Genomic DNA, 27,925 nt, shown 5'->3' on the forward strand with positions numbered 1-27,925 from the left:
TACAACCACTGCAGAACTGTAAATGATAAATTATCGTGACTCCTAAAATAACTGTATTAATAATAATAGCAACATCCCTAATAAGAATAAACACATTAAGGTATTACTGCTGAACATCAGCTACAAAAACAATTTGACCTACATAAATGCCAGGTCAGACAGGGCTGCAGTATAGTGGTTCTCAACCTGTGGGTCATGGCTTCTTTGAGGGTAAAAAGACCCTTTCTCAGGGGTCACCTAAGACCACTGAAAAACACAGATATTTGCATTATGATACATAACAGTAGCAAAATCACAGTTATGAAGTAGCAACTAAAGTAGTTTTATGGTTTGGGGAGTCACCACAACATGAGGAACTGTATTAAAGGGTTGACAGCCAGTGCTATAGTGAGAGTATCTTTTAAAAAAATTATTCAATACTTCCCAGAGAACCTAGAGAATAAAGAGGACCCTAAGAGGAACATACGTGGATCTAATTTACATGGTAAGTAAAAAAAGACAAGATCTCCTGAGTAAATTGGGAGCATGGGGATCATGGGACAGGGTAGAACCGGAGGGAGGAGGAAGCGGAGAAAAATATATACCTCAATAAAAATAACAACAAAAATCCAATACGTATTAAAAGGTAGAATTATAGGGTTAGAAAATTAATTAGTGGTAATTTTAAAAAAATATTTATTTATTATGTATGCAATATTTTGTCTTCATGTATGCCTGAAGGCCAGAAGAGGGCACCAGACTTCATTACAGATGGTTGTGAGCCACCATGTGGTTGCTGGGAATTGAACTAAGGACCTCTGGAAGAGCAGGCAATGCTCTTAACCTCTGAGCCATCTCTCCAGCCCCTATTATTGGTAATTTATCAAAAAGTAAAATTATAAGAATAGAAGATTAATCAGTCATAATTTGAGGTGACATGGGTTTTTCCCCCACTTCCTTTTAGTTTTTCAAGACAGGGTTTCTCTGTGTAGTCCTGGCTGTCTTGGAAATTGCTCTGCCAGGCTGGCCTCAGACTCACAGAGATTCACCTGCCTTCTCCTCCTGAGTGCTGGGATTAAAGGCATGTGCCACCATGCCTGGCAGGGTGAAGGGTATTTTGAGGGTGGTGGGACTGTGATGATGGAAATGTCATCTAAGTATCTGTTAACGCTAAAGAGTACATGCCAGGAGGTGGTGGTGCACACCTTTAATTCCAGCACTCGGGAGGCAGAGGCAAGTGAATCTCTGTGAGTTCAAGGCCAGCCTGGTCTACAGAGCAAGTCAAGATAGCCAAGATTACAAAGAGAAACCCTGTCTCAAAGAACAAACAAACAACCCCCCAAAAAACAAACCAACAAACAAAAAAACTAAGGAGTAGAGACTACAATAAATTTATTCTACATACATAAATTACAAGCGAAAAAGAAATAGAAAAAAAACCTATGAAGCCATTCTGAAAAGTAATAAAGATCAGCTCTAGCATATAAAACCCATCACAGTAGACAGATCCACAAAGTCTAAAAGTAGACCAGAATTTATAAAGAAACTTAGTATGTAATCATAGTGTTGAATACACTGTGTTGAGTAGCATTCGGGAAGCAAAGAAAAACTGGATGGCTATGCACCTTTCACTAGTAAGCTCAAGGTGAATTCTCTCTGGATGAAAGAAAAATCAAAAACATGTAAAAAGTATTCTAAACAACCACAAAAGGAGAATTCTTCTAGAATCAGAATTATAAACCTTCTTACTATATCAAAGTTTTGAAACCATAAAATAATTAAAAAAACTAAACAATTTCTGCAAGTATGGATCATCTGCTATCATTAGTTTAAAAGGCTACTGTGTGTGCATGCACGCGCCCAAAAGAACAAAACACTGTTAAAAAAATGCCTCTGGGGAAGGAGGCTGAGAAACACTGAAGCTTATGTTGACCATGTATAATTAGCAATTCTCAAATCCAGAAACCATTTTACTGTCTATTATGAACCAGCAGCGTAAGTAATTTGGTGTCACCACAAAATGTTCTTTTGGAGAAGCATCCGGCCTATCTGGCTTACGATTTCACGGACGAATCCAAGTCCTAGTACTGTGCCTTATGGAGAGAGCAGTTGCCTAGTATTACTCTCTGCAGCCAGGACACAAAAAAATTCTTTTGAAATGTCAAGGTTCCAAAGTTTATATTATGGTGTACACCATGTTATTGTACACCATAATATAAAACTTCCATTTTTCAAAACAAATTGGAGTTGGCTAACATGCAATTAATTTAAATTAGTAAGGGTAATTTAGGTCCTTCAACACCTGATCATGGACCTAAACGTGATGGTACACGTCTCTAATCCAGCTCTTGGGAGTCGCAGACAGAGTTCTACGAGTTCAAGCCTTCCCTGGTCTATGCAGTGAGTTCCCAGGAGCCAGAGCTGCATGGTAAGACCTCAACTCAAACACACACCACTTGACCACACTCAGTCCAGGTCACGCTCACTGCTCTCTAAATCCTGTACACACCTGTTGTGGCAATTCCTTCAGCCCATAGCCTTAAGATACCAGCAAACTTGGGCGTAGTCTCATATACTGTAAATGAGCCCTAAAGCTTGCATGCATGCACGCTCTCTCTCTCTCTCTCTCTCTCTCTCTTCCAGCTGCTGGATTCGGTTCCTGTTCCTCGTTCAGCCAGAGAACTGTGATCTGTGAGTCGACCCCTAAATATATAATTCTTTATTATACTCAGTTCTGAGCTATGGTGGGATTTCCTTTTAGCACCCGTCTTGACACACCCTTGCTCTGAAGATACTGATTCTTCTGCTGAGACCTTACCCTCACTCCGTCTGCTACTGAAATTACCCTGCTACTGGGGACAGTTCAAATCCCTCTCCGTTCAAAGTTCTTTGCAAATGTGCTCTGACACATTATGTACACATACCTGTCAGGAAGGTAACAAAATGATACAGTGATATAAAGGCAGAATATTCAACTTAAAAAGTTATTTATTATTTAAAAGTCCAGCATTATTGGATCCCTTTTGAAATATTTATTATGAGCATAGAAATTTAGTCAAACATTTTAGTAACAAGGGAAACGATAAAAACTAGATATGAAAAAAATTTACCAGAGAACTTGGTAAATTGAGAAAAACAAAAAAATAACAAAAAACACACAACCATACAAACTGTTAAAATAAGAAACCAAAACACTGCACATGTATTTTTAAACTGTTGCTGGTATTCTCCAATGTGGGTCAATTATCTATGCCCAAGCCAATAAATAAATAAAACACACCTTCTTAAAGCATATTTTGTTATATATAGCAATTTTCGTTACTTTGCTTTTTTGATACAGATTTTCATGTATCTCGGGCTGGTCTTGAACAATTCTCCTACCTCTACCCCTCCAATGCTCAGTTTAAAGGCATGTAGTACCATGCCTGCCTTATATACAGGGTAATTTTAGAAAAAAATACGAGTTATGTGTGTAAACTGTCCACATTCAGCAACACATATTTTACATATGAACACATTCCTTTATACTTAATAGAAGACAAAACAAAATGTAATTTAAACATTTTGATTTGAGCATAATGGAGATTCTGACTGTTCTGTTAAATTGCAACATCAAAATCACCAAATGTACTATCAAAAGATAGTTACGTTAAATGCTTTTAAAAATAATTTCTTTCCAAACTTTTTGTACTTTAGGGTAAAAGGAAATATACAATTCTTAGCTCATAAATGATGGTACTTATTTTCTATGGCTACACAGAAGAGCAGCCAAGAGGGTTGAGTCCTATAGAAATGCCTGCCTTTCCAGCAACGCCAAGTGGTGTTATTCAGCACTTCTTGAAATGCTGGGTACCACAGATCTGGCAGTTCCTTCTGCTGATGCCCCTTTGCCCATGACATCCATCAGCGGCTTCCATGCACACCTGACCTTACAGTCCATAGGAGACCAGATGTGAAAGGGTCTGCAGGAGACATGAAGGCTTTTGTAAAAAGAAGTCACTCTGTGTTTTCAGGAAGAAACAATGGATGGAACAGTTCATCCAGAACCAAAAAACCAGTTCCTCCGTAGACCCTAGATATACAAAGAGCAGAAACTGAATGCCCAGAACTCCAGTGCACTCCAGCTTCTCTGTATTCCCCCTTGCACCATGCTCCACGGAGGACCAGGCTTTAGTAACACCATCTTCTGGGCGGGACTCTGGAGAGGGCTCTGCAGACGCTTCAGTCAGAGAGGGAAGGCGAGCGCACAGACCTGCCACTGGCAGGGCTGGAGAAGGCAAAGGGCTCCTTGTCCTTGTCCTTGCTGTCATGCTTGTGTTTATGCTTATGCTTGTGCTTGTGCTTCTTCTTCTTCTTCTTGTGCTCGTGGTGATGATGATGATGGTGCTCGCTGTGTCTAGAGGACGTAGACTCCTTAGCAAACACTGAGAGTGGAGTTGCTACCATGGAATGCACACCCATCTCCAAAGGCTGCTCTTTACCTTCAAGATTAAAACACCAAATGAATTTCTGTTGATAGTAAGAAAGGACAGCTATCCTAGGAGGACGCGGAGGACAGTCTCATGCAGTATCCAAATACAACAGCCAATAAGTTCAACAGAATTGCCAGCATCTTGGCCAGAAGTCAACTAATTTAGGTCCATCTAGCCTATAAAAAATTTGCTAGTGTATTAGCAAATCATCCTTTGAATGTAAATAGTTTCCAAGTATTATGATTAAACAATAATGACTACCTGTGCGCTATATACTAAAATCTATACTGGCCAATGAAAATAAAACTCCTTCAAATACTGCTCTGCCCTAAACTATCATGGGGCAAGGCTGTACTTTACTGAGTCACTTAGACTTAGAAAATTACTAATGCACAAATATACTATCTCAGTTACTAATAATGGTATCTTAGTGAAAATGAAACACCCATTTAGTTGTTCAGACGGTTTCGGGAATATATAGGTAAAGGGAACCTCTTCTGAAGACCCAGGAAGGTAGGGAGGCTGTGAAAGGAAATGTTCCTAAAGACAGGAGTCGTGTCAGCACACAAAAGACAAGAATGAAAACCAGGACACCGTGTTCTAGATGAGACTGTCCTGTTAACCTAAGGATGTGCTGAATCTCATCTGAGAAGCGACTTGATATCCTCAAATACCCCTTCAGTTCTAACAATCTGTTGACCCAGGAAACTATTAACAGTCATGAGACTGTGCTATGACATGATCTTAATTTCAGTCTTAAAGAATTAAGTATAGTCCTCATGCTACAAGTACAGAAAAACAGACTCAGCTCACAAGACAAAGCCAGGTATCAGGGAATGGGACAACGTTCACGGCACACAAACACCTGGGCTCCCTGCTCATTGTGTGCCATTCTCCATCAACTAAGTCTGGCAATGTCTAAACTATCTTCACTTCTCAGAGCCTCTGGTCCTGAGCTGCACAGGTTTCATCATCACCCTAAACAGCGGCCACGCTGTTGGAATCAGAAAAGCCAACAGTTATCCTCGAAGCTGGGCTGCCCAGCACAGGCAAAGGCTGAACAGATGTCTGCGCTTTACTCTTTCCTGGGACACCTACGACCACTTCAAAGGTGAACTCGTCTTTACCTGCAGGTCTCAAAGCTCACATTAGGGTATCTTGACTACAAATCTTGAATTTTTCTTGACACAGAGAACACAGAAGTTAACTAGCATTAAGACTCAGGGTGATAGGATCAGCGGCTCCTGTGGCAAAGCGTGGGCTCCAGTCTGAGCAGGATACTCATAAGAGGAGCCTGGAGCATTGGATCCAACAGCAAGGAACTTCAAGTTCTGCCCAACTGACTCAGGAGTCAACCTTAAAAGATGTCTAAAGATATAGCAATTTCAATACTGATCATGGATACTAAATATGAACTGAAATTGATCACCATTAAAGGATGCTAGCCAATGCATTTATTGTTTTAAAATTATTAACTGTACAGAGAGAGAGAGGCATTTCCTATATGGCTCACACCACTGAGTAATAATGAAGACAAATTTAGCTTTATAGAACTAATCCATCCTATAAATAAAAATGGAAAGATTAATTAGAATAGCATTACTTTGTAATCTTCAATGAGTTAATACATTTAGATCCTGAACATCCACAATAGTTGACCTTGGAAAAGAGCCAATCAGATAGTGGGTATTTCCAAATGGAAATACACATCACTGATAAACCTGAATCTAATTACATGTCTAGATAGGACTGTCATTTTACAGAAATTACAAAGAACTCCATTATGTTAACTTTACCATAAATAAACAGAAAAATTACATACTTTAAAACTAGATAACAATATAATTTCTTTACTAAATACACTGCAGGGTGGAGAGAGAAAAAGATGTGGACTAGAATATAAATTTAAAGATATAAATATTAAGAGGACTGCAATGTGTACTTTCAGTGGGCACTGACTTAAACAAATGCATTCTGAAAATAAACACCAGAGCCATGGAGATGGCTCAGCATGGCTCAGTGGCATTCACTCTAAAACTGACAAAACCCCTAGGTGATGTGAAATGCCTTTTCTACTTTAGATAGTAGATATAGTAGAGGAAGAGATAACACATAATTCAAAATACCATAATTTCTCCATTTTTTGTTATACAAAAGATATTCTGAATTATTCTGTCCAACGTAAAATCTTCCCTAAGACCAAATTTGAACAAACAAGCAAACTGTAGTCAACATTTGTAAAACAAATAAAAGTACTTAATAAAAGCCCAACTTGCAAGCTTTGCAGTACATCTGATAAGAATGCTTAAGAAACAGTGAACAGTCTACTAATTTTATTGACTTCTTTCCCACTAGGGAGGTATATGATCGTATTTAAGACAAAGTCTGTAGTAGTTTCTATTAGGGAAGATAGGAATTCTGTTCTTTGATTCTTTAGATCAAATTTTTTAAAAAGATGTTGAAATACATCATTGTCATTTATAGATTAAAAAGAAAAAAAATCAGTCTGTTTTTCATGTTGAGTTCCAAAAGAAAAATCTCTAGGGAAAGCATCCAAGCTTTTTAAAACAAATTGTTTTAATTTCAAAGTAAGATTTCAATACCAGAATTGTGTTCTCTGAATTATGCAAGAAGGCATTACATAATCCAGCAGCCCGAGTGAGACAGCTGCAGGACTCTCCTCTTCCCCACAGAAATCACTAGGGAATTCCTGCTGCTCCACTTTCACACCCTTCCCCTCTGCTCCTCATCCCTGCGATCACTAAATAAGCTTAGGAGAAAGTCCTGCTTGCAGTGGCGAAGAGGGAGCTCAGCACTGGGAGGGAGAGGTTCTAGGATGCTCTATCTGTCACTCACAGTCACAGAACCACACAGCATTTCCTGCCTGTTCTCCTTCCCTCGGGAACAGAGGAGGGAAAGGTAATGAAGGGAACCATGCTTACACCTCCCTTTGTAGAAGGAGCAGCAGGCTGCGCTCTCAGAGCACTTTCTTCCCAATCCTGAGCGGGCACACAAACATCCAGTCCCATAAAAGCCAATGAAATGCTTTACAGCCAGAGTTTGCGCTGGCGGCACAGAGCAGGAAGCTGTGTTTTAAAACCACGCAAGTTTTTTTCCTGCAAAGGCTGTTGAGTCAGGGAAATTTCTCTGCAGCACGCCAGTAACAAACAGTAAAAATCTTCGTTAAACTCTCTCTCCCTTTTTTTAAAGCCCTCTCAGGTTAAGTGGATTTAGTTACCACGTTGGGTGCCACTCTGTAGAAGAAGCAGCAGGCTGCATTCTGCCACCTGGCTAGCTTTACACCCGAAATAATTACACGGAAACTGTATTCATTTAAACACCGCCTGACCCATTAGTTTCAGCCTCTTATTGGCTAAATCTCATATCTTGCTTTAACCCATATTTAGTAATCTGTGTAGCACCACGAGGTGGTGTCTTACCAGGAAGAATCTTAGCCTGTGTCCATCTTGGAGAGGAGAGCTATGGCGTCTGCCTGAGGCGTTTGCCTGACTCTGCTTTCTTTCTCCCACAATTCTGTTCTGTCTACTCCGCCTACCTAATTTTCTGTCCTATTAAAGGGCCAAGGCAGTTTTTTTTTTTTTTGTTTTTTGTTTTTTTATTAACCAGTGAAAGTAACACATAGACACAAAATCAACTCTGAAATGTCTTCTTTACCGGCCCACACCCGGCCCCCCAGAAGAGGGTGTGTGTGTGTGTGTGTGTGTGTGTGTGTGTGTGTGTGTGTGTATGTGTGTGTGTGTGTGAAGGAAGAGGAGGTGGTTAAAAGCATTTTATCACTGTCCTCTACTAACAGAATACGTGTGTCTTCTCCATCTTACTTAAAGCACTGTGTTTTGTTTCTATCCCTCCTAGACAAGGTCTGTAAGACATTTCCACTCCTGAGAATCATCTTGCTTCTTGGCTCTAAGTTCTTGAGAAGTCGCCTCGCCTCATGAGATAAAGAAAGCAAGGGACCTACATCAACAGCCCTCAACCTGGGGAGACAACATAAAGAAGGAACACCGCTAAAAGGGCCTTTCACTTAGATACTTCAAGAAAAGCTGTAACTCGCTGGATTTTTATATGCTGTCTATTCATTCTTAGGCAACCAGGGCAAAAATTTTTCTAAGTTTTAGCAACAATGACTAAAAGAGACCTCAGCTAGATATGGCCCCAAACCCCACATGTGCTCTTCATTCTACAGTCTGCAGACCAAAGGGAGACCGTCCCTTCTCTTTCCACTGTGCTCTTTCAGGAAACTGACTAATCCTGCACCCACACATTCCCAACTCTGATAGAAGGCAGAGAGAGGAACTCCACCTCACAACCAACTTATTTGATGTTTCTTGGTTTAGACTAACACTGACTCTCTGACACCCAGAAGCTGGATCTGAGAATCCTGCTCCTACAGGACACTGTTACACCAACCAGCAGAACGGCTCAGCACTTAGTGCTTACCATCAAGCCTGACCCCAGAACACAAGTGATAGCAGGAGAAAACTGACGCCTGCAAACTCGGCTACGTGTGCACTGTAATGTAAGAGTATACACGCACACACAAATAAATGTACAAATGAGAAAGGAAGTAGGTCGATACTTCTATTGCTTCTCATCTGTTAAAAGAGCTTTTGTTGTGTTTTAGAAAAGCTACTTTATCCAACGTAACAATGTGTTAGGAAAAAGCTGTATTTGAAATTCAAAATACACACACACACATACACACACACACACACACACACACACACACACAGAGAGAGAGAGAGAGAGAGAGAGAGAGAGAGAGAGCCCTTTAGAATACTACCATTTGTAAAACACACTCTTCTAAATTAATATTGCCAATGTACTCTTGCTTCCTCACATTGTTAAGAGCTAAACCTCAACTTCCAGGCTTCCTTATTTCCCACCTCTAGTCCTATATTTAGCTTCCTCTGGTCTTCCCAAATGATGAGACTCGACAATACCATAAAGAAACTACAAAATAAAACTGAAAATGTATTTTTCAAAGTAATACTAGAACAATGATATAAAACCACACACAGTAAGTGTTAAATATTTGTTTTGTATACCATTGATGTGCCACATCACTAAAACATTCAAACACATGTATTCAAACTCGTTTTGGAACAGAAACTGACTTGACTCTAGGAATGCAGAGCTGACTTTTACGAAGCTAAGGAGACGGTCAAAGAATCATTTTCAGACTAATGTTAAGAAATCTGAAACTCCTTCAGCTATAACTTTAGTTGAGTAGAAAACTCTCCATTTGTAGTAAACATTTAATAGATATAATGAGTTAGTGAAATCATTCCAAATCAAAGCCACATGCACAGAGGTTAGAACAGCATGTAGAAGCCCTGTGTTCAGTCTCCAGAGACACACGCACAGTTTAGAACACACACACACAAACACACAAGAAGGAGAGAGAGAGAAAAGATCAAAATGAGAGATGAGAGAAGTGAGGAAGGAGGAAATGAGAGGAGGAGCCAAAGAAACAATCTCCAATCCCTTCATTCCTGAAAATGCAAGCCAAAGTCCCAGCTGGATTCCCTCTGAAACACATTGTGTGAATCTATTACATAAATGTACACACCTCACAAAAGGCCGTAGTCTGTGGTCTTAACACTAAAGCATTTTGAGCTGTTGCTTTTGGCTGAAGCCTACTATTAATTACAGTTGGTCCCCAAGTTCCTTCCTCAGATCAATAAACATTACTCTTCTGTTTATATCATACAAAAACATACATTATACAAGCAAAATCCACCCACTGAAACATAAGCAGAAATCCATAGATGTTTAAGGTTTACTAATGACTTTTGGAAAGTCTTCAGAAGTGACTTGCTTATGTGGCTTTTTTCTTACTCCTTTTCCTTCAACACTCAAATACTTAATCCTTCCTCCTAGTAGTTCATAGCATCTGACAGCTGTTGTTTATTTAGAGTACACTCTTTGCTTAGGAAGCAACAATGGACACAAGAAGCTGAAGACATGTAAAGGAGTAAACACATAATAAGTACAACTGAGCTGACCTTTCTTAGGAAAGTCCAATTATTAGGGGATAATTTAAACCTGTGTCTGTGTGTGTGTGTGTAGCTCAGAGAACAACTTTACTTCTCTCCTTCCATCGTGTGGGTTCTACAGATCAAACTCAGGTTATCAGGCTTGGCAGCAGCCACCTTTACTACAGAGCCATCTTGCCTGTCCTGTATGGAATAACTTTAAATGTAAGTTGTGTATGTCTGCACTGCATTTTCATGAATGAAACAGCAATCCTGAGCATTGGGTGAAAAATAAGGGGCTAATCTGTGGGTTATATAAAGGTACAATGATAGCAATTCTAAGGGTTGTGTTGAAATTGAGTCTGACTGTAAGGTACTGTAACAGTCACAGGTATTACAATGAGTGTGGAACAGCATAATGAAAAGTGATTTTCCATCTCATCTATTTTTCTTCTTGCTGTTATTTACAAATTTTCTATAACAGAAACACAAACTTTTGAAACAGATAAAAACTAACCTGAAACAGTCTTTAGACTTACAAAATATAAAACCAATATATTGCAAGAAAACTAAGTTTTCTATCTTTTCAGTATTTTTTAAATTGATAAATTAACTCTGAATTTAGATTTGCTTGAGACAAAACAACATAAAACAAAAAACAAGTAACTGTACCTATTCCCTTTCGGGATAGTTCCATACTCCACTGGGGTTTTGTGGGTGGTGTGATGTCACAGCCTAATGGATGCTGGGGCATGAAGGAAGATCTGGAGTTCGATGGTCGATATTTAGAAAGCCCTAAAAGATCAAGTGAAAGGGAAAATATATTTAGCAGAAAAAAAAGTTTGACAGGTTTCACGTGTTAGCATTAAAACCAGAAATACTTTAATCCTAGCAAAACTCTAATCATAAATGAATACAATATTAAGGTTATTAAAGATCACAAGTAACACTTTGTTCAATTGCCTCCATCTGAGGAAATGCATAGTAGAAAATTAAGATTTGAGAAAATAATGTTAGAAATGAAAAAAATGAATTAAGTACAAACTACACTGAAGCCACTAACAACAGAAGAATGAGTGTCAGGATGGAAGACTAGGTTGACGGAGGAAAAGGACCTACTGCACAACCTAAAACCCTGACTAATTCCTGAGACCCATATGATGGAAGGGAGAGAACTGACTTCTTCAAATTGTCATACAACTTCCACATGTGTACTGTGGAATGTACACACACATGCGCACACATGCACGCACTCACACATATACCAAAAGAATGCTGAATTCAAATACTAATAAATAAGAATGGGAAAAAAGCCAAACAGCATAATCGCAATGTCGAAGAACTCTGCATATGATCAAGAGATGAAACCTAAGAAAAATATCTATCCACAGACTAAAAGGAAGAACTGAGATAAAACACTAAAGACAGAAACTATTCAATAACATTACAACAGAAAATACTTCAAATCTGGAGAAACAGATATCCAAACACAAGAGGTATTTACAACCCCAACTAGACATGAGTGGAGAGAAATCTTTCCACAATATGTAACAGTGAAAATTTTAAAAATACAGAGCAAAGAAAGAACACCGAAAGCTGCAAAAACTGACTTCTACAACATAGATGTTTGGCAGCATGTTTGCTTAGTATGTATAGAGCCCTGGATTCAGTCCCCACCTAGTACAAAACCAGACATGGAAGCTGGGCATGGCAGGGCAAGCCTTTAATCCCAGCACTCAGGAGGCAGAGGCAAACAGATCTTTGTGAGTTAGTTTACAAAGTGAGTTCCAGGACAGCCAGAGCTGTTACACAGAGAAATCCTGTCGTGAAGAACAACAATAAAAAAATCAGACATGGGTAGTCAACATCTGTAATTCTAGTACTTCGGAGGTAGAGGAAAGAGGATAAGAAATTCATCACTGTCTATACAGCAAGTTCAAGGCCTGTCAGTGATACCTAAGATCTAGCATCTAAAGAAAAAAAAAAGTAATATATATATATATATATATATATATATATATATATATATTAAAAGCAACAAGGGAGATAGTAACACATTTACAAAAAAAAAAAAAAAAAACACATCAGACTCTCATCGGCAATCCGATGAGCCAGGAAACAGAAAGACACACTAAGCCCTGAAATCAAACAGCTGCTAACTATGACTGCTAAAGTCAACAAGGGTATTTTTTTAATTTCTAAGAGAAATAGACACTTCAGAGCATGCCAAACTAAGATAACTCATGATGACCAAACAACCACTACAAAAGATCCTTAAAGGAAGAGCATATACAGAATTTTCATGGAAAGATAATGCTCTCCTAGAAGTCATGGGCAAAGGAGAACCCCAATGCCAGGTGCAGTGTATCCCCATGAGTTGTTTGTCACAGAGGCTGCAGATACCCCCAAAAGAGTAAAGGCTATGGGAATGGAGGATGGCTCAGCAGTTAAAAGCGTTTGCTGTGCTTCTGAAGGATGCGAGTTCAGTTCCAAGCACCCGTGTCAAGAGGCTTACAACTTTTCTAACTCCAATTCAAGGGAATCAGAAAAAAGAGCAAAAGTATTCAAGGGGGTAAAAAAAAAAAAAATCAAACTCATAATAGAAAAAAATGTTAAAAAATAAATCTAAGCTGAAGAGATGGCTCAATCAGTAACATACTAGTTTTATAGGCATGAGGATCTGAGTTTGGACCACCAAGACCCACCGTTATAACACAACAAACTAAAAGAAGCAACACTTGTTAAGTTTATTGTGTGTGCACGTATGTACACATGCATTCACATATGCAAGCACAAACGCATGCCATAATACGCAGATGGAAGGCAGAGATTTATGAGGTCGGTTCTCTCCTTAACCTTCATAGGGTTCCAAGGACTGATCTCAGGGCACCTGGCTTGCATATCAAGTGCCTTTACCCACTGTGCCATCGGGTCAGACCTCCAAAAAGTACTTTCTACAATTTATTATTTTGTCAGTGTAAATTATACTTATATAGTCTAAGAATTTTATATTGCCTTCCCATTTTTACACTGCTCATTTAAAATAAATCAACAGAGTTTAGAACGGATATATGTCAACAGTCCCCACCTCCCCTGGGACCATGGACCATGGACCTTACCTGGAGTAGATGGCCTTTCAAGCATGTTCAGATGATGGGAAATGAAGGCCTGACTATCGTGGACAGTATCCATATCAACCTCCTCCTCATCCTGAGAACTTGAAAACTAGAGCACACACAACAAAAGAACAGAGAGCCATGACATTACTTCATGTACAGACGTTATCTTTCAGGACAGGCAGAAGAAAGGCCGAAGAACAGACCCATTATAACCGTAAGAAAAATAGTCTCTTTTCTTCAAAAGGCACTGAAAAAAATATTAGGGGACCAGCCCCCAAAGGAGCTGGAAAGGTATTACTGTGAATAGCAACTAAGGCCCATGCCTCTATTGTAAGAAGAACTGGCAAGCTATGGTAGAACACGCTTTCCCAAATGTCAAGAAATATGCAATAGGTTAAATACCCGGATGGAATCTTTAGGAGACCTGGATTCTTTTATGATTTAGTGTTTCTGATATGCTCCTGCTAAGGAGACCCTACAGACAGCCCTGCATGGCTAGCACGGATGGCGAACTTAACCTCACTGCTAGCCCCCACTGCTAGCCCCCACTGCTAGTCCCCTCTTCTCCAGCCTCTCACCAGGCTCTAGTGGGACCCCCAGGGGGCTAGCCTGCTCTTCATTCCTGCTCACAATATTGTTGCACACTTAGTACATCGTAATCCTGTGGCAATACTTAAAATTGAAAATAGATTTCTGGAAACAAGTAGCTTGTAGTGCAGCCGAAAGCTGAACAGCTGTAACAACCACTGAGTAGAGCATGCCCAGTGACCAAAAGTGAACAGGAACCAATGTAAAATGTTTAGCCCTTTCCTGTCTTTTATGGGGGCAGAAGTTCTGTCAACTTTTAGAGATTTTTCCCCCATCTCATGTTTTTTTTAAAGATATATTTTTATCCTTTTTAATCACAATTACTTGTTTGTATCTGTGTGTTTATGAGGGATATTCACATGTGTGCAGTAATGGGAGGTCAGAAGAGGGTACTGATTCCTTGGGGCTGCAGTCAGAGGCTGCTGTGAGCCACCGGACAGGGGTGATGGAAACTGAACTCGAGTCATCTGGAAGAGCAGCCATGTCCAGCCCTAAAGGCTGCATCCTCTGATGTCATTTTCTCCATACATGAAGTGTGCTCATGGATATATCAATGTACATGGGAAAGGATTCCCACCCGAGAGCTCTTTAGAATGGGACTTCCTCCTTCGCGTAAGGATTTGTCTTAGTACTCCCCAACCACAACCTTAACAACACACTTTATATTCCAGATAACATAGTGTTCAAATGTCAAGATACCAGTAAGCAGGGAATGGCCAAGAGAACAGTCTTGGTCTGAGTATGCTGAAAACGGAAGGTTGGAGCAGGCAGAAACTGTCATCTGTATGAAAATCATTTCTGGAAAATCCTTTTATGGAGAAATGATTCACACACACTTTTTTTTTTACTCAGAGACTGGCAATTTACAATGCAGAGTTACGTTTTCTAAAGGCAAAACCACAATTTTTAAATATTATAAAATGTAATGTACCATCTCCTCCCAAATCATCAGATTATCCATTCATTCAATATTTATTTTCTTTTCAAAACCATTTGCCAGGCGCTCATCCTGTTTAGAACTGCCCCACAACTCTAACTGCGCAGCAAGCAACAGCTTACAGGCAGGATCTCAAATCAACAGTTTGCCATTGATACAAACAGAAAAGGCAGGCTGAAGTATAACAGGCTCTATGAGCTGAATCTATATGCAGTTTTATGTTGTACTATGCAGAGAAGAAATCCTATGGTCCAAAAGACTTTGACATCATCACACCAAGCAGGACCAGAGTACATCTGTTATGGTTAGTCACGTGATGACAGTGACATTTTATGAATTGTAAAATGCTAAGCAAACACAAGCTGGGGGTAAAAGGCAGTGACCCGAGGCTAGAGAGCTGAGTGGTTCAAAGAAGACACTGTTCCTCTTCAGGTGGCGCGACATAGTGAGGCTCTGTCTTCTGTACTACTGTGACACTCACAGGGTTCTGAAATCCAGGCAAGCTGTGCGTGACAGCCGGCATGACTCGCAGATTCTTGGGTGCCTGCTCCAGTTTCTGGAATATGGTAGGATTCAAGACAGCTTTTTTCTCCTTGAGATTAAGAACAAGCCCCAAGCTCTGGCAAGGGGGTACACAGGAAGGTCTACTGAGGCCAAACCAAAGTGAAGTACAAATCCACAAGCACACACCGTAACCTCCAGTCATGGGCAGTACCTGAGAGGAGACAGAGAGAACTGTGACCACACCGTTCATCTTACAGTCAACTGAGTGTGTTTTGAGCACAGATGTGTGCAGGTGCTGTGGTGAAGTGCAGAAGTCAGAGGACAATCTGCAGGAGTCAATTCCTTCTCTCCACCTCATGGATTCCAGAGGTCAAACTCAACCATCAGACTTGGTGGTGAGAGCTTTAACTGCCATGCCATCTCGCCAGCACAAGTGAAAATTTGCTGTCAATTAAACTGTTTCTGACTTTAAATATTTCTTCCATCCTTTTTCTTCAACATATTATTCTACATGCATTCGTTCTCTGACCACTTGCTCGAACAACAGTATTCAATTACTAAGATTATATATCCTACCTGTAAATTTCACAAATTTGAGGTTTTAAGTATGATAAGGAAATGGACTGGGAAGGTGGTTAAGGCAGGCAAAAGTGCTTGCCACCAACCTGACCACTGGAGGTGATCCCTGGGACCTTACAGAGCAGAAATGGAGAAATTGACTCCTACAAGTTGTCCTCTGAATTTCTACAACATGCACACAACACACTCATATGCAAAATCACAAATACATGTAGCATAAAAATTAAGAAATTTTTTATATTTTATATATAGTTGTATACAAAAAAATGTACAACTTCTTAATATAATGTAATTCTAAATGAAGTTTATTATGGAGGAAGAAAATATTTTGCTCAACATCTTCATATTGCTTCTGAAGTCAATTAAGCAATCTCCTACACTTATGTATTTTTTCCTCAATGGCTGTAATGTTCTCTTCTACATACTTTAATGAAACCAATTTAAAAGTCTCCACACTCAAACCCATTGCCAGCTGAGTTTTGTTGTTGTTTTTGGTTTTGGTTTTCAAGACAAGGTCTCTTGTATAACAGCTCTAAATAACATGAAACTCACTTTGTAGACCAGCCTGGCCTCAAACCCACAGAGATCCCGAGTACTGGGATTAAAGACACCTGGCTGCCAACTGCTATGTTTATGACAGAGGCTCATGCTGCCCAGGCTGGTCTGAGCTTGTTTAGTACTGAGAGATTATCTTGATTATGATACAGCTTCTGAGTCCTAGGATTAGAGATGCACCAAGTTTATATGGTTGTCAGAGATAAAAATCAGGGCTGTGTGGCTGTGTGCCATGCTGGACAAACACTCTATCAAATGGGCCACATTCCCAGTCCAGTGTATTTGTTCTTGATATAAATTATATATTGCCCCCCCAAATAATCCAGGAGACCCAACAAGGCACACAGGATTCAGCAAGACTTCGTGACATCAATAATGATTTAACTTCTTTGCTTATATCACCTTTCTTAAAAGAACAACCATTAAGACAATGATATATAGAGCAGGAAAATCTTTGATGTTGTTTTAAAAATGTTCGAGCCTGGGATAGCTAGTGTGCAGCTCTTACATATCATCTGCAAGGTCCTAGGTTTGATCCCCAGCATAGTAAAACCTTACCACAACAACATACGTACAACATCATACACACACATACACAGATACACACACACACTTACTATTTTCTTCAATGGCCAAATACACTCAAATCTATATTGACATAAAACAAAGAAGCATTATTTTTCCCAACATGATTATATACTTCTAATCATGAAAAATCTTTGAAAATTACACATGAAAAGTGACTTCTACGTAAGATTCACTTTATCAGAGGCTAGAATCCTCTTCAGTCCAGCTTCCCAGTCAAATGTTAAATGTTTTCCAAAATCACTGTGTAAATACAAACTTTCCCATTTTGTAAATAAAAACTTCTCATGTCACTCCCATTGCTCACACTGCTTCCAGTTCTCATCAACTTTAAAGCGGGACCAGGGAATTGCTAAGGCCTACAGGCCCCACCGATCTCATCATTCAGTGTAAATTTTGGCAATGACTGCCTCGCTGAATAAGGTACCAAGCCAGTGGCTAGCACAGACAAGAATAATGGGCTAAAATAAGTTATAAGAGTTAATAAGAAGCCTGAGCTAATGGGCCAATCAGTTTAAATTAATGTAGACCTCTGTGTGTTTCTTTGGGACTTAACGACTACGGGAACTGGGCAGGACAGAAACCTCAGTAAACAGAATGGCACTCCTCGTTAGGTGCCAAATTGTAGGAGGAGGGCCACCCACTTGTTTGTCCTGGCTGTCCAGCTAGCTTAGCCTCAAAATAACCACACAGAAAACTGTATTCATTAAATCACTTCTTGGCCCGTTAGCTCTAGCTTATATTGGCTAACTCTTACATCTTAATTTAACCATTTCTATTAATCTGTGTATCACCATAAGGTCATAGCCTACCAGCAAAGTTTCAGCACGTCTAGCTCTGGTGGTGGATCATGGCATATTTCTGGCTCCGCCCTTCTTTCTCCAAGTATTCAGTTCTGTCTCCCCTGCTACCTAAGTTCTGCCCCTATCAACAGGCAAGGCAGTTTCTTTATTCACTAAAGGGTAATGACAGCACACAGAGGGCCTTCTAATCAAGTTATGAGATTTATAATTCATAGATTTAATAACCCAATTAAATAAAAATGACTTACAAACTACCAGGCTGCTGAAAGGTATAGCCAACTAACCAAGATCCTGAGTTTGATTCCCCAACACACTAGGAGAGAAACCAACTACACACAAAGTTCAAATATATAAGAAGCACAGCACCAAGTATTTAATGTGACATAGACACCATGCTTTACACAACCAAGTTGTTTATTTCTCAGTTTCCAGAAACAGTTTCATTATCTGCATTATGTAAACATCAGAGTTTAAACCAGTTATACAGAGTAACAAACTGAGCTGAGGCTTAACCTCCGCAAACTGATTCCAGCATTAAAGCTCCTATGTACCATGCCCTTCCATTCCTTTGATCTCACTCAAAAGGATGGAAACTCACACTACAATAAGATGGCAGGCTCTCTGAGATTAAGAACAGGGAACAGTAGTATGCGTCTTTAAAACTACACATTTTCTCTTATTCTACATTCATTCACTGTCCTAAGAAAAATAAAAATGAAATAGTTATCTCTGAACAAGGCCTCTAGGGGGCTAAAGAAAGAGGTAGAAAGACTATGAAGGTTTGTGCTTAATAGCCCTTTTACTACTTAAAAGACATGCAAAGTTTGCAGTTTTCATTTCTGCAACCACAGTACAGAACAACGTAACACCATTCTAACAGATGTTCTAACTTTAATGTAAAGGTGAGATATCCTATTTTAAAGGGTGGAGAGGGGAGGAGCTGGAGAGTGTTTGTCACAGAGTGAAAGTACAGGCAACTGTGCATGATGCCCCTGAGTGTGATCCCCAGTACCCATGTAAAAGCCAGGTATGGTGACATGCCCCTGGAATTCCCTGCACATTAGGGAGTCAGAAACATAAGTCATTGGCTCTTGGCCAGTCAGAACCAGGTTGTTACGCACACACAGAGGACACACACAAAATCGTTTCCCCTCTCTCTCTCCTCTCTCTCTCTCTCTCTCTCTCTCCTCTCTCTCCTCTCTGCTCTCTCTCCTCTCATCTTTAAATATCTGATGTAAACGAAACAAGTGACAATTTTGAAAGTCACTGCTCTCTTACCAGAATTCATTAATTTCCAGAGCTGGTCTACCAGGGCTTCATTACATAAGGGAGACTCCATGTTCTTTGTAAATGGTGGATTCTTAGTCAACATGTTTAGAATCTTATGCCTGCAAAATAAAATTTTTTTTTTTTAAAAAAAAGGATTATTAAATGACCATCTGTTGACTGGTGCTATATAAACACTATAGAAGATGTGAAAACTATTTTATTTTTCTAGCCAGGTGTTAGTGGCACACACCTTGAATTCCAGCACTCAGGAGGCAGAGGCTAGTGGATCTCTGTGAGTCGAGGTCAGTCTAGTCTACAGAGCAAGTTCCAGGACAGCCAGGAGTACACAGAGGAAAAAAACCCATCTCTAAAAATCAAAAAGAAACAAACAAAAAACCACACACAAAAAAAACCATACAATTTTTTCTCCTTTCCTATTAGATCTAATTTGTATTTAGTTCCATTTCTAAGTGCTTTATGTCAAACCTATATCTATCATGTTTTCTCAACAAAATATCTTGTGGATTTGCTTTCAAAGATTATCAGAACTTTTAAAGACTGCACAAAACAAGACTAAAAAAGGGGCAATATGTAGCTTTAGATATAACTGAAAATAGTTATATGAAAAGGAACATAAATCTTTATAAATAATTCATATACCCATTTTCATCTTTATGGATAAAACACAATCCTTCAGATCTTGACATCTGAATGAATGAAAACGTCCCAAAACTACAATTCAAAATCACTGAGTGCAGACACAAATGTGCAATACAGTAACTTCAAATACCACAAACCCATGACAATCTACCTGAAGTGCTTTCCTGAAAAGATCTTAAATATCTAGTCTTTAAAACAAGTTCTCAGAAATACAGACAGTAATTTTTTTAATTATGCAAACTGAAAATAAATGAATACATGTTTAGCTTTGTTTCATATTGCATTTACTAGTCTCTCTTCCCAGTCGCTACCAAAGACCTTACAAGCATGCAGTACTTCAGAGAAAGGAATGAGGCTGTATTCCGTGCTCTAAAATTCCATACTTTAAAATGGAAGCTATCAGACTTTTTCTCTGAATTTCAACTCTGTATCACTCACAAGAACAGATTATTCAAAATAAAATATAGATCACAAATCATGTAATTTTATATAAAAATCTGTGTAACAAGCATTACTTAAAACATTGAAATTGACAGTTACTAACCAAGAAGCCACTGCTATAGAATGCCCGGGCTCTTGAGCAGACTGCTCACCCCAGAGGCACTTCCGAGATGAGAAAGAGTTATGCCATCTAAAAAAACACCGTCTGCTAAGTGACGGAGAAAGAAAGTTGAACAATGCATTCAGGGCTCTGGGTCTAAGTCCTTGTCCCTAGCTGAATGGTTGTTTACTTACTTCCAGCTCTAAAATTTGTTCTATGAAGTCATAACATTAAATCAAATAAACCCAGTATCTACTACACGCAAAGAAAGGAAGACAGAAATGGTTAAATTTAATTCTTAAATAAAAACCCCATCGTGTAAAAGAAACAGCAGGAAAAAAATGCAGAGTTTACTAGAGGTAAGCACAAATACAAAGGTAGATACCACATCAAGCCTGCAATTCTTTTAGTTCTTAAGATTTTAAAAAATATGAACTCTAATAAAAATCACAGCTCTGAAAGAAATGAAACAAAAAAATGGGGAGCTGGAGCTGTGGCTCCATGAGGGAAAGACTTCATCTCTGGCCTCCACATACTGCTGTGCTACATGTGCATGCAGACATAGACAAAATAAACTAAATGTAATTAAAACAATTTTAAATCAACAAAAAGCAGGATGGCCTGAAATAAGCTCCCAAATGACATAAAGAGAGAAATCAATTATAAGCTGGGACACACAGGCATCATCATCTCTATTTATTACAAACTATAACAATGTATTTTGGAAATCTTTTTCTAAGATCAAATAAGAAAAGTCTTTAAACTTGCTTTGTTGATACCATGGGAGACCTGCCCCTTTCTGAAGAGAAACAGAGGAGGAGTAGATTGGGGGATGAGGGAAGGAAATGGGAGAAGAGGAGAGAAGGGAAACTGCGGTAGGGATGTAAAAGAAATAAGGTTAATTTAATTTAATAAAAGTGGGGAGGGCAGGCGGTGGTGGTGGCACTCACTGTTAATACCAGCACTTGGGAAGCAGAGGCAATCGGATCTCTGTGTTCAAGGTCAGCCTGGTCTAGAGAGTAAGTTCTAGGATAGTCAGGGCTACACAAGAAGCCTTGTCTCGAAAAAAGATGATGGAGGATTCTCATTGGCTAATAAACAAACTGCCTTGGCCAGCCCTTAGGTGGGTGAGTAGACAGAACAGGAAGAAGGAAGGAGGTAGATGGCTCAGTCAGATGCCACGCCTCTCCTAAGTTAGCCAGACTGCCGTGCCTCTCCTCAGGGAGAAGATGCGATGGAGCCAGCCGCCAGTTTCAGACATGCTGAATCTTTCCCGGTAAGACACCATTCGTGGTGTTACAAAGATTATTAGATATGGGTTAGTCAAGATGTTAGCCAAGAAGAGGCTAGATATAATGGGCCAGGCAGTGTTTAAAAGAATACAATTGTGTGTTTGTTATTTCTGGGCTAAGCTAGCCAGGCAGCCGAAAGCTGGGCGGCAGGATGCAGCCCGCTGCTCCTTACTACAAAAAGAAAACAAAAAAGGCTTTAAAAATGCACATAATACATTCTAAAACTTTTAAAACTCATAAACATCTTCCCATGTATAATCTTCAAAAATGGTTCATGGACTCATATTCAAGATATAAATATATATACTAACCTTACATAAGGTACAGGATCAGTCTGAATCCATATTAAGTAGCCACTGAATTCTTCATAACTCCGGTCCACTGAAAATAAAAATAATAAATGTAGGGTTAAATATAACAAATAATGGTAAGTGATAAACAGGGACATAAAATAGTGCCCAGTATGTAGTTCACCACTAAAATTCAACCTAACACCAGGTACAAGTTAATAATTCATTAAAAGCCATAATAGACAAAATCTGTTGGATAAAATGCCTAACTTTGTAGTGCTTAAGTCCTAGAGAGGCCCTGACATAATAAAAGGCATCATAATATAAACATGTTTCTGTCTACATGGTTCCTTCCACTAAGACCCAAGCCAGTCAGAAAGGCAATTACAAATATGTGTTATGACTGTAACTGACATAAAATGACACACTAACTATTGCCAATTACCTTTGCAAGACATTCTTAAGAATTGGAAAAACTTTCCGGGTGGTGGTGAACACACACCTTTAATTCTCAGCACTCAGGAGGCAGAGGCAGGCAGATGGATCTTTGTGAGTTTGAGGTCAGCCTGGTCTACAAAAGCTAGTTTCCAGGACAGGCTCCAAAGCTACACAGAGAAAACCCTGTCTCGAAAAACAAAAACAACAAGCAAAAAACAAAACAAAACAAACACTGGAAAGCTTTATTTACAAAATTTTATGCATAAACAGTTTTCCTTCTTTCATCTTCTGATATGAGCACCAATATTTTAAGCTACAGAATTTATGGTTAGTACCTAAGCACCATTCAATTTTTCAAATTATACTTATTAGTTTTGTATTTTTTTGGAAACATTTAGTATTCTATTTCATTTTGGGTAGTATTAACTCACGAATTCCTCAATTTCTGAAACACATACCCTTCATCTATCTTAGGAAGAAGGTTAGGCACACTAACAAATTACATGATTACAACAACTCTAGATTTTAAGTTGGCAAAATATCAAAACATATACAGACACGAATATATAAGTTCATTGCTTGTCAAATACTTCATTTAACAATAGCAAATCACATTATATCATCTCTTAAATGAAAGGATATTAAAATGACAGTTCTTTCTGAATCAAAGCAAACATATGTAAAGACAATATGGTTACTACTCTGTTTTCTGACTGTAGGTATTTCTGCTGAAATTTATAAAAATTAAATAATTATACATGTTTCTGGTTTACACATAACCTGTGACTCCCTACGAAACTTCCCATCTCCTTTTATTCTAAGCAGAGCTCGGTATACATCAACTTTGTTGTTCTTTCATTATTTCTGTTACAAGGTTAACTTTTGGATGAATATTATACTTGTGCATTTCTTTTACTTGCATATAACTATTAAACAATTATTTCTGAAATAAACACTGAATTTTACCACAAGTTGAGCAAGCATTTAAGCTTAGTGCTATTATATAGAAATGACTGGTTTTCACCAGCTTCTTCATTTTACACATTCATCTATCTTAATTGTTATTTTGGTTTACATATATTCCACCTGAAAATTTCCTTTGCAAGTTTTGTCACTAAGAATGCTACACAATGGGACTGGAGAGACAGCTCAGCAGCTAAGAGCACTTACTGTTCTCGTAGAGGACTACAGGTCAGCTCCCAGCACCCATGTCAGGCGGCTCATAATAACCTTAACTCTAACTCCTGGGAATCTGAAAACCTCTTTTGGCCTTTGTGGGAATCCGTATGTGAGTGTACATGAACCACACACAAACAAACAAAAACCAAAACCAAAAGGATAAAACTTTCTTTTTCTTAGATAGACCCTCACTATATAACCCTCGTTGGCCTGGAACTTGTTATGTAGACCAGGCTGGTCTCTAACTCCCAGAGATCCTCCAACCTCTACTTCCCAAGAGTGAGGACTAAAACCATGTGCAACCATTCCTGTCCCAGAATAAAATCTTGGGGAAATAAGAATGTTACTCAAGAACTGTGTGGATATTTAATTCCCAATGTAAACGACAACCTGGCAACCTATAGGAGAGACTCTAAAACTCACGCAGCTGTGTGGTTTACTGTCTTCTGGCTTCCTACTCTGAAGCTGGTGGCCACACTATGTTATATAGAATGCTGCTGCTCCTCCAGATGGACAGGGAGGTCTGAGTTAACTCAAAACAGACTCTGCTTTTGCATCAGACTCCGGTTCTCGTGGTGATAACTTTGGGCGTAACAGAACAAGTACCACCTGGATAGCATTACCTTTAGTGTAATCAACAACAGCTTCCAAAGCTGCTATCCTGATGTCCACAAAATGGCCATACTCAGCATAGGATTTGAAAAGAGATGAATCACTTGGCACGTGCCCATTCTTCTGAAGCACCCTTATGGCTCTCAAACAGCTAGTGAGAAAAAAGTTAATTACAACCTTTGAAGTATCATGAACTAAATTTATTACTATTACCTAGGTATTAGAGATTCATTGGTCAGTCAGTTAAAATCTTTATTTCAGGGGCTGCAGACATGGCTCGGTAGTTAGGAGCATTGGCTGCTCTTCCAGAGGACTAGGATTCCATTCCCAGTCAGCACCTACAAGTGTGAGGTAGCTCACACCTGTCTCTACCAAATCTGATGCCCACAAGCACAGACATACGAGCAGGCAAAGTCACAAACATAAAATCAAATAGAATCAATTTTTAAAAATATTCATGACATGCTAGACAGTGGTTGTTGAAAATATACTAAACTTGGTGGTGGTAGTGTGCACCTTTAATCCCAGTACTCAGGAGGCAGATATGAGTTTGAGTTCAGTATGGTCTACAGAGTTGCATGACAACTATGGTTACAAAGAGAAACCTGCCTTTAAAAACAAAACAAAACAAAAAGACTTCAGGATTTGTGCACATTCAATTCTGTAATGTTCAATGTTTGATAAAATTTTAATAGTAATATTGAATACCATAAAACTAATTTCAACATGTTTGGAATCTTAGATCCACACATATGTCAACAAAGCACGACTTCAGAAAAAAGTACTTATGAATAAAACATTAATAATTTTAAATAGAGTATGTTCTTCAGAAATCTATTATTTACTCACTATAAAAATGGGAAAAGCTTAGCTGGGTGTTGGCACACAACATTTGCTCAAGTGGGGGTCAGGGGTAAGATTGGTGTGGGGCAGAGGCAAGCAAATCTCTGGAGTTCAAAGCCAGTGGTCTATAGGTCAGTCTGAAAGGCATAGTGAGATCCTATCTCAAAATAAAAAAGAAACTAAAATAAATAAGGGAGCTAATTTTTTTTATAATCAGTAATCAACTTTTAGCAAACTCAAACAAAAGCCGACAGAGAAGTGCAGTTCTGAAAGAAGGCTGACGAACTAGGTCTGGTCGCACGCCAGCACTGAAAGGTGAAGGCAGGAGGATCAGGAGTCACCAAAGTAATCCATGGCTAAATAGGCTGGGCTACATGAGACCTGCCTCAAAGACCCAAATGGGGCTCTTTACACAATAGTGATTGTTATAAAACATGATCCCAAGAAAATAATTTATGAAGAATTTCTAGGGTTGGTTAAACAGCTCAGCAGGTGAAGGCACTTGACATGCGTAATCGTGGGAACCTGGGTTCCATCCCGAGTCCACGCAAAGGTGGAAAGCGAAAACCAAACCCACAAAGATGCTCTCTGACCATGACAAAAGCATCACAGCACAAGTGCCCCACGGACCATGTTCTTGCGTGTGTGTGTATACGTGTATATCCACAACAGGAGAAAATAACATATGTTTTAGAAAATTAGAGGATACAAATAATGGAAACTGTATTATATAAATTTAAAACTATATTACAAAGATTAAAACTTTAAAGGCTACTTTCTAAATATCAATTTATCTGGAGATGACAGCAACAAAAAATTTAATTTAAAAATTTCTTATTTTTACTTTCCCCAATTTAATAGAATAGGAATAATGGTATAGTTGTGGAAATAAGACACATTTAAAGAAGCAGCAAAGAACAGCACCTGACGGTGATAGTGTGTCTGTAACTTGGGAGAAGTTTCTCCATATTCAGAAACCGGGTTATTTCCTCAAGAATTAGCCGAACATCAGGATTTAAGTTATCCAAAGTTCTAACTTCATTGTTCACACTGACAGCAGGTGTAACAGAATTAGCCAGAGCATCAATCATTTCTGCACGATAATAGTTATCTGAAAACTAAGCCAAAGAATAATTAAGAACAAATACAATTAAGCCTTTTCATGAGATAGTAAAACAACACATATAACTTTAAATCATCTCAGGTCAGAAGTAAGCAGAGAACATCTCTAGTAGGCACAAAGCCCTGACTTCATCACCAGCAACACACACACACACACACGCACACACACACACACACACAGTGAAAACATAATGCATCTATCACCAAGTTTTCTAGTAAATACCAACCTATCCTTTGTATAGACTTATGATTTGGAAAAAAGGGGAAAATGCTGTACTCATCAGTGATCTATTAGTATATTTAATACTATGTCTAAGATCCTCCTACAATCTCCTAACCAGATCACAGATTGTCCAAAAAAGAAAAACAAAGATTAGTAGTCTACTAGGAGCTGGTAAGATGGTTCAGTGGATAAGGAGCTTGTACTTAGACTTTGTTAAGTCTAAAATAAATATTAAAACTCTGTTGGGTCCCCCCAATCCCTTTATCAAGTATGAGGACTAGAGTTCAAGTCCCCGGTATTTACATAAACCCAGGCAGGATGGGAACCCACCTGAAAGCCCTGCACTCAGAAGGTAGAGCAGAATCCCTAAAGCAAGCTGACCAGCTCAATTAGCCAAACTGGCAAGCTCTGGATTCCAGTGAGAGACATCAATCAAGAAGTCACCTGAGATCAATCCCAGTGTCTGGATGCAGGGGCACACAAAGAAACATGCAACCCCCCACACAAATGTTCTTAAACACACAGACCCGTATGCACACCACCAACAGATACACCTACAAAATGAATAAAGTATTAGTCTACAAGTCCTGTCATCAATACGAACCTTCCAATCACCTAGCATTCTACTTAAGTATAAGCATACCATATCTAAAGATCACCATATAACTGAGGAAAATTATCAACAAAAGGAACAGGCAGATGCACCTAGGGGTCTGGAGAGGTGGCTTACTTAGCTCAGTGTTTAAGAGCATTTTACTGCTCTAACAGAGGACTGCAATTTGGTTCTCAGCACTTACATGGAGGCTCAAACACCCTCTAACTCCAGGTCCAGAGCTCTGTACCCTCTTCTGGCCTCTATGAGCTCCTGCACACAGTGCATATACAGACAAGCTGAATGCATGTATACATACACACTTTAAAAAAAGAAAAAAGAACACACACACACAAACATATACACACATGCATGCAGACACAATAAATGACGCACGAATGACTCTACAAACAGTATTCTTCCTTCCTTTTATTGCAGTTCTGGAGATGAAGGCACCCACATAATACCCTAAAACAAGTATCACTAGTCATTGAGTAAAATGCCATACCTTATTTTTCCTGTTGTCATTGTACTTGATTAAGTCTAAAATAAACGTTAAAACTTCTTTGGGACAAAGATTATGCACATCTCTTAACAAAGCCATGGCAACTGGCATAGTCTACAAAAAAAGAAAAAAAAAAGAAAAGAGTTTTAAGCACACAACTCAACTTCATTAATATGCAATTTGGGCTATGAAGAGAATTACTCAGGGATTAACACAGACATCCAGATGGAGCCTAATACCCC

At 39.0% G+C, this 27,925-nt stretch overlaps 1 protein-coding gene across 1 annotated transcript in view; it reads right to left on the reverse strand.

The window, feature by feature from the left end:
• Positions 1-2,949: 2,949 nt before the first annotated feature.
• Positions 2,950-27,925, reverse strand: part of Taf2 (TATA-box binding protein associated factor 2) — a 55,725-nt gene continuing 30,749 nt past the window's right edge. Inside the window, 10 exon segments of the mRNA XM_038341993.1 lie at positions 2,950-4,460; positions 11,120-11,242; positions 13,567-13,672; positions 15,573-15,749; positions 15,751-15,806; positions 19,396-19,505; positions 22,191-22,260; positions 24,410-24,549; positions 26,166-26,359; positions 27,687-27,797. Of these exon segments, the coding sequence (XP_038197921.1) occupies positions 4,201-4,460; positions 11,120-11,242; positions 13,567-13,672; positions 15,573-15,749; positions 15,751-15,806; positions 19,396-19,505; positions 22,191-22,260; positions 24,410-24,549; positions 26,166-26,359; positions 27,687-27,797 (1,347 nt within the window). The 3' untranslated portion in view covers positions 2,950-4,200.

The sequence above is a fragment of the Arvicola amphibius genome, chromosome 9 (genome assembly GCF_903992535.2).
Source record: "Arvicola amphibius chromosome 9, mArvAmp1.2, whole genome shotgun sequence".
In the NCBI taxonomy this organism is placed as follows: Eukaryota; Metazoa; Chordata; class Mammalia; order Rodentia; family Cricetidae; genus Arvicola; species Arvicola amphibius.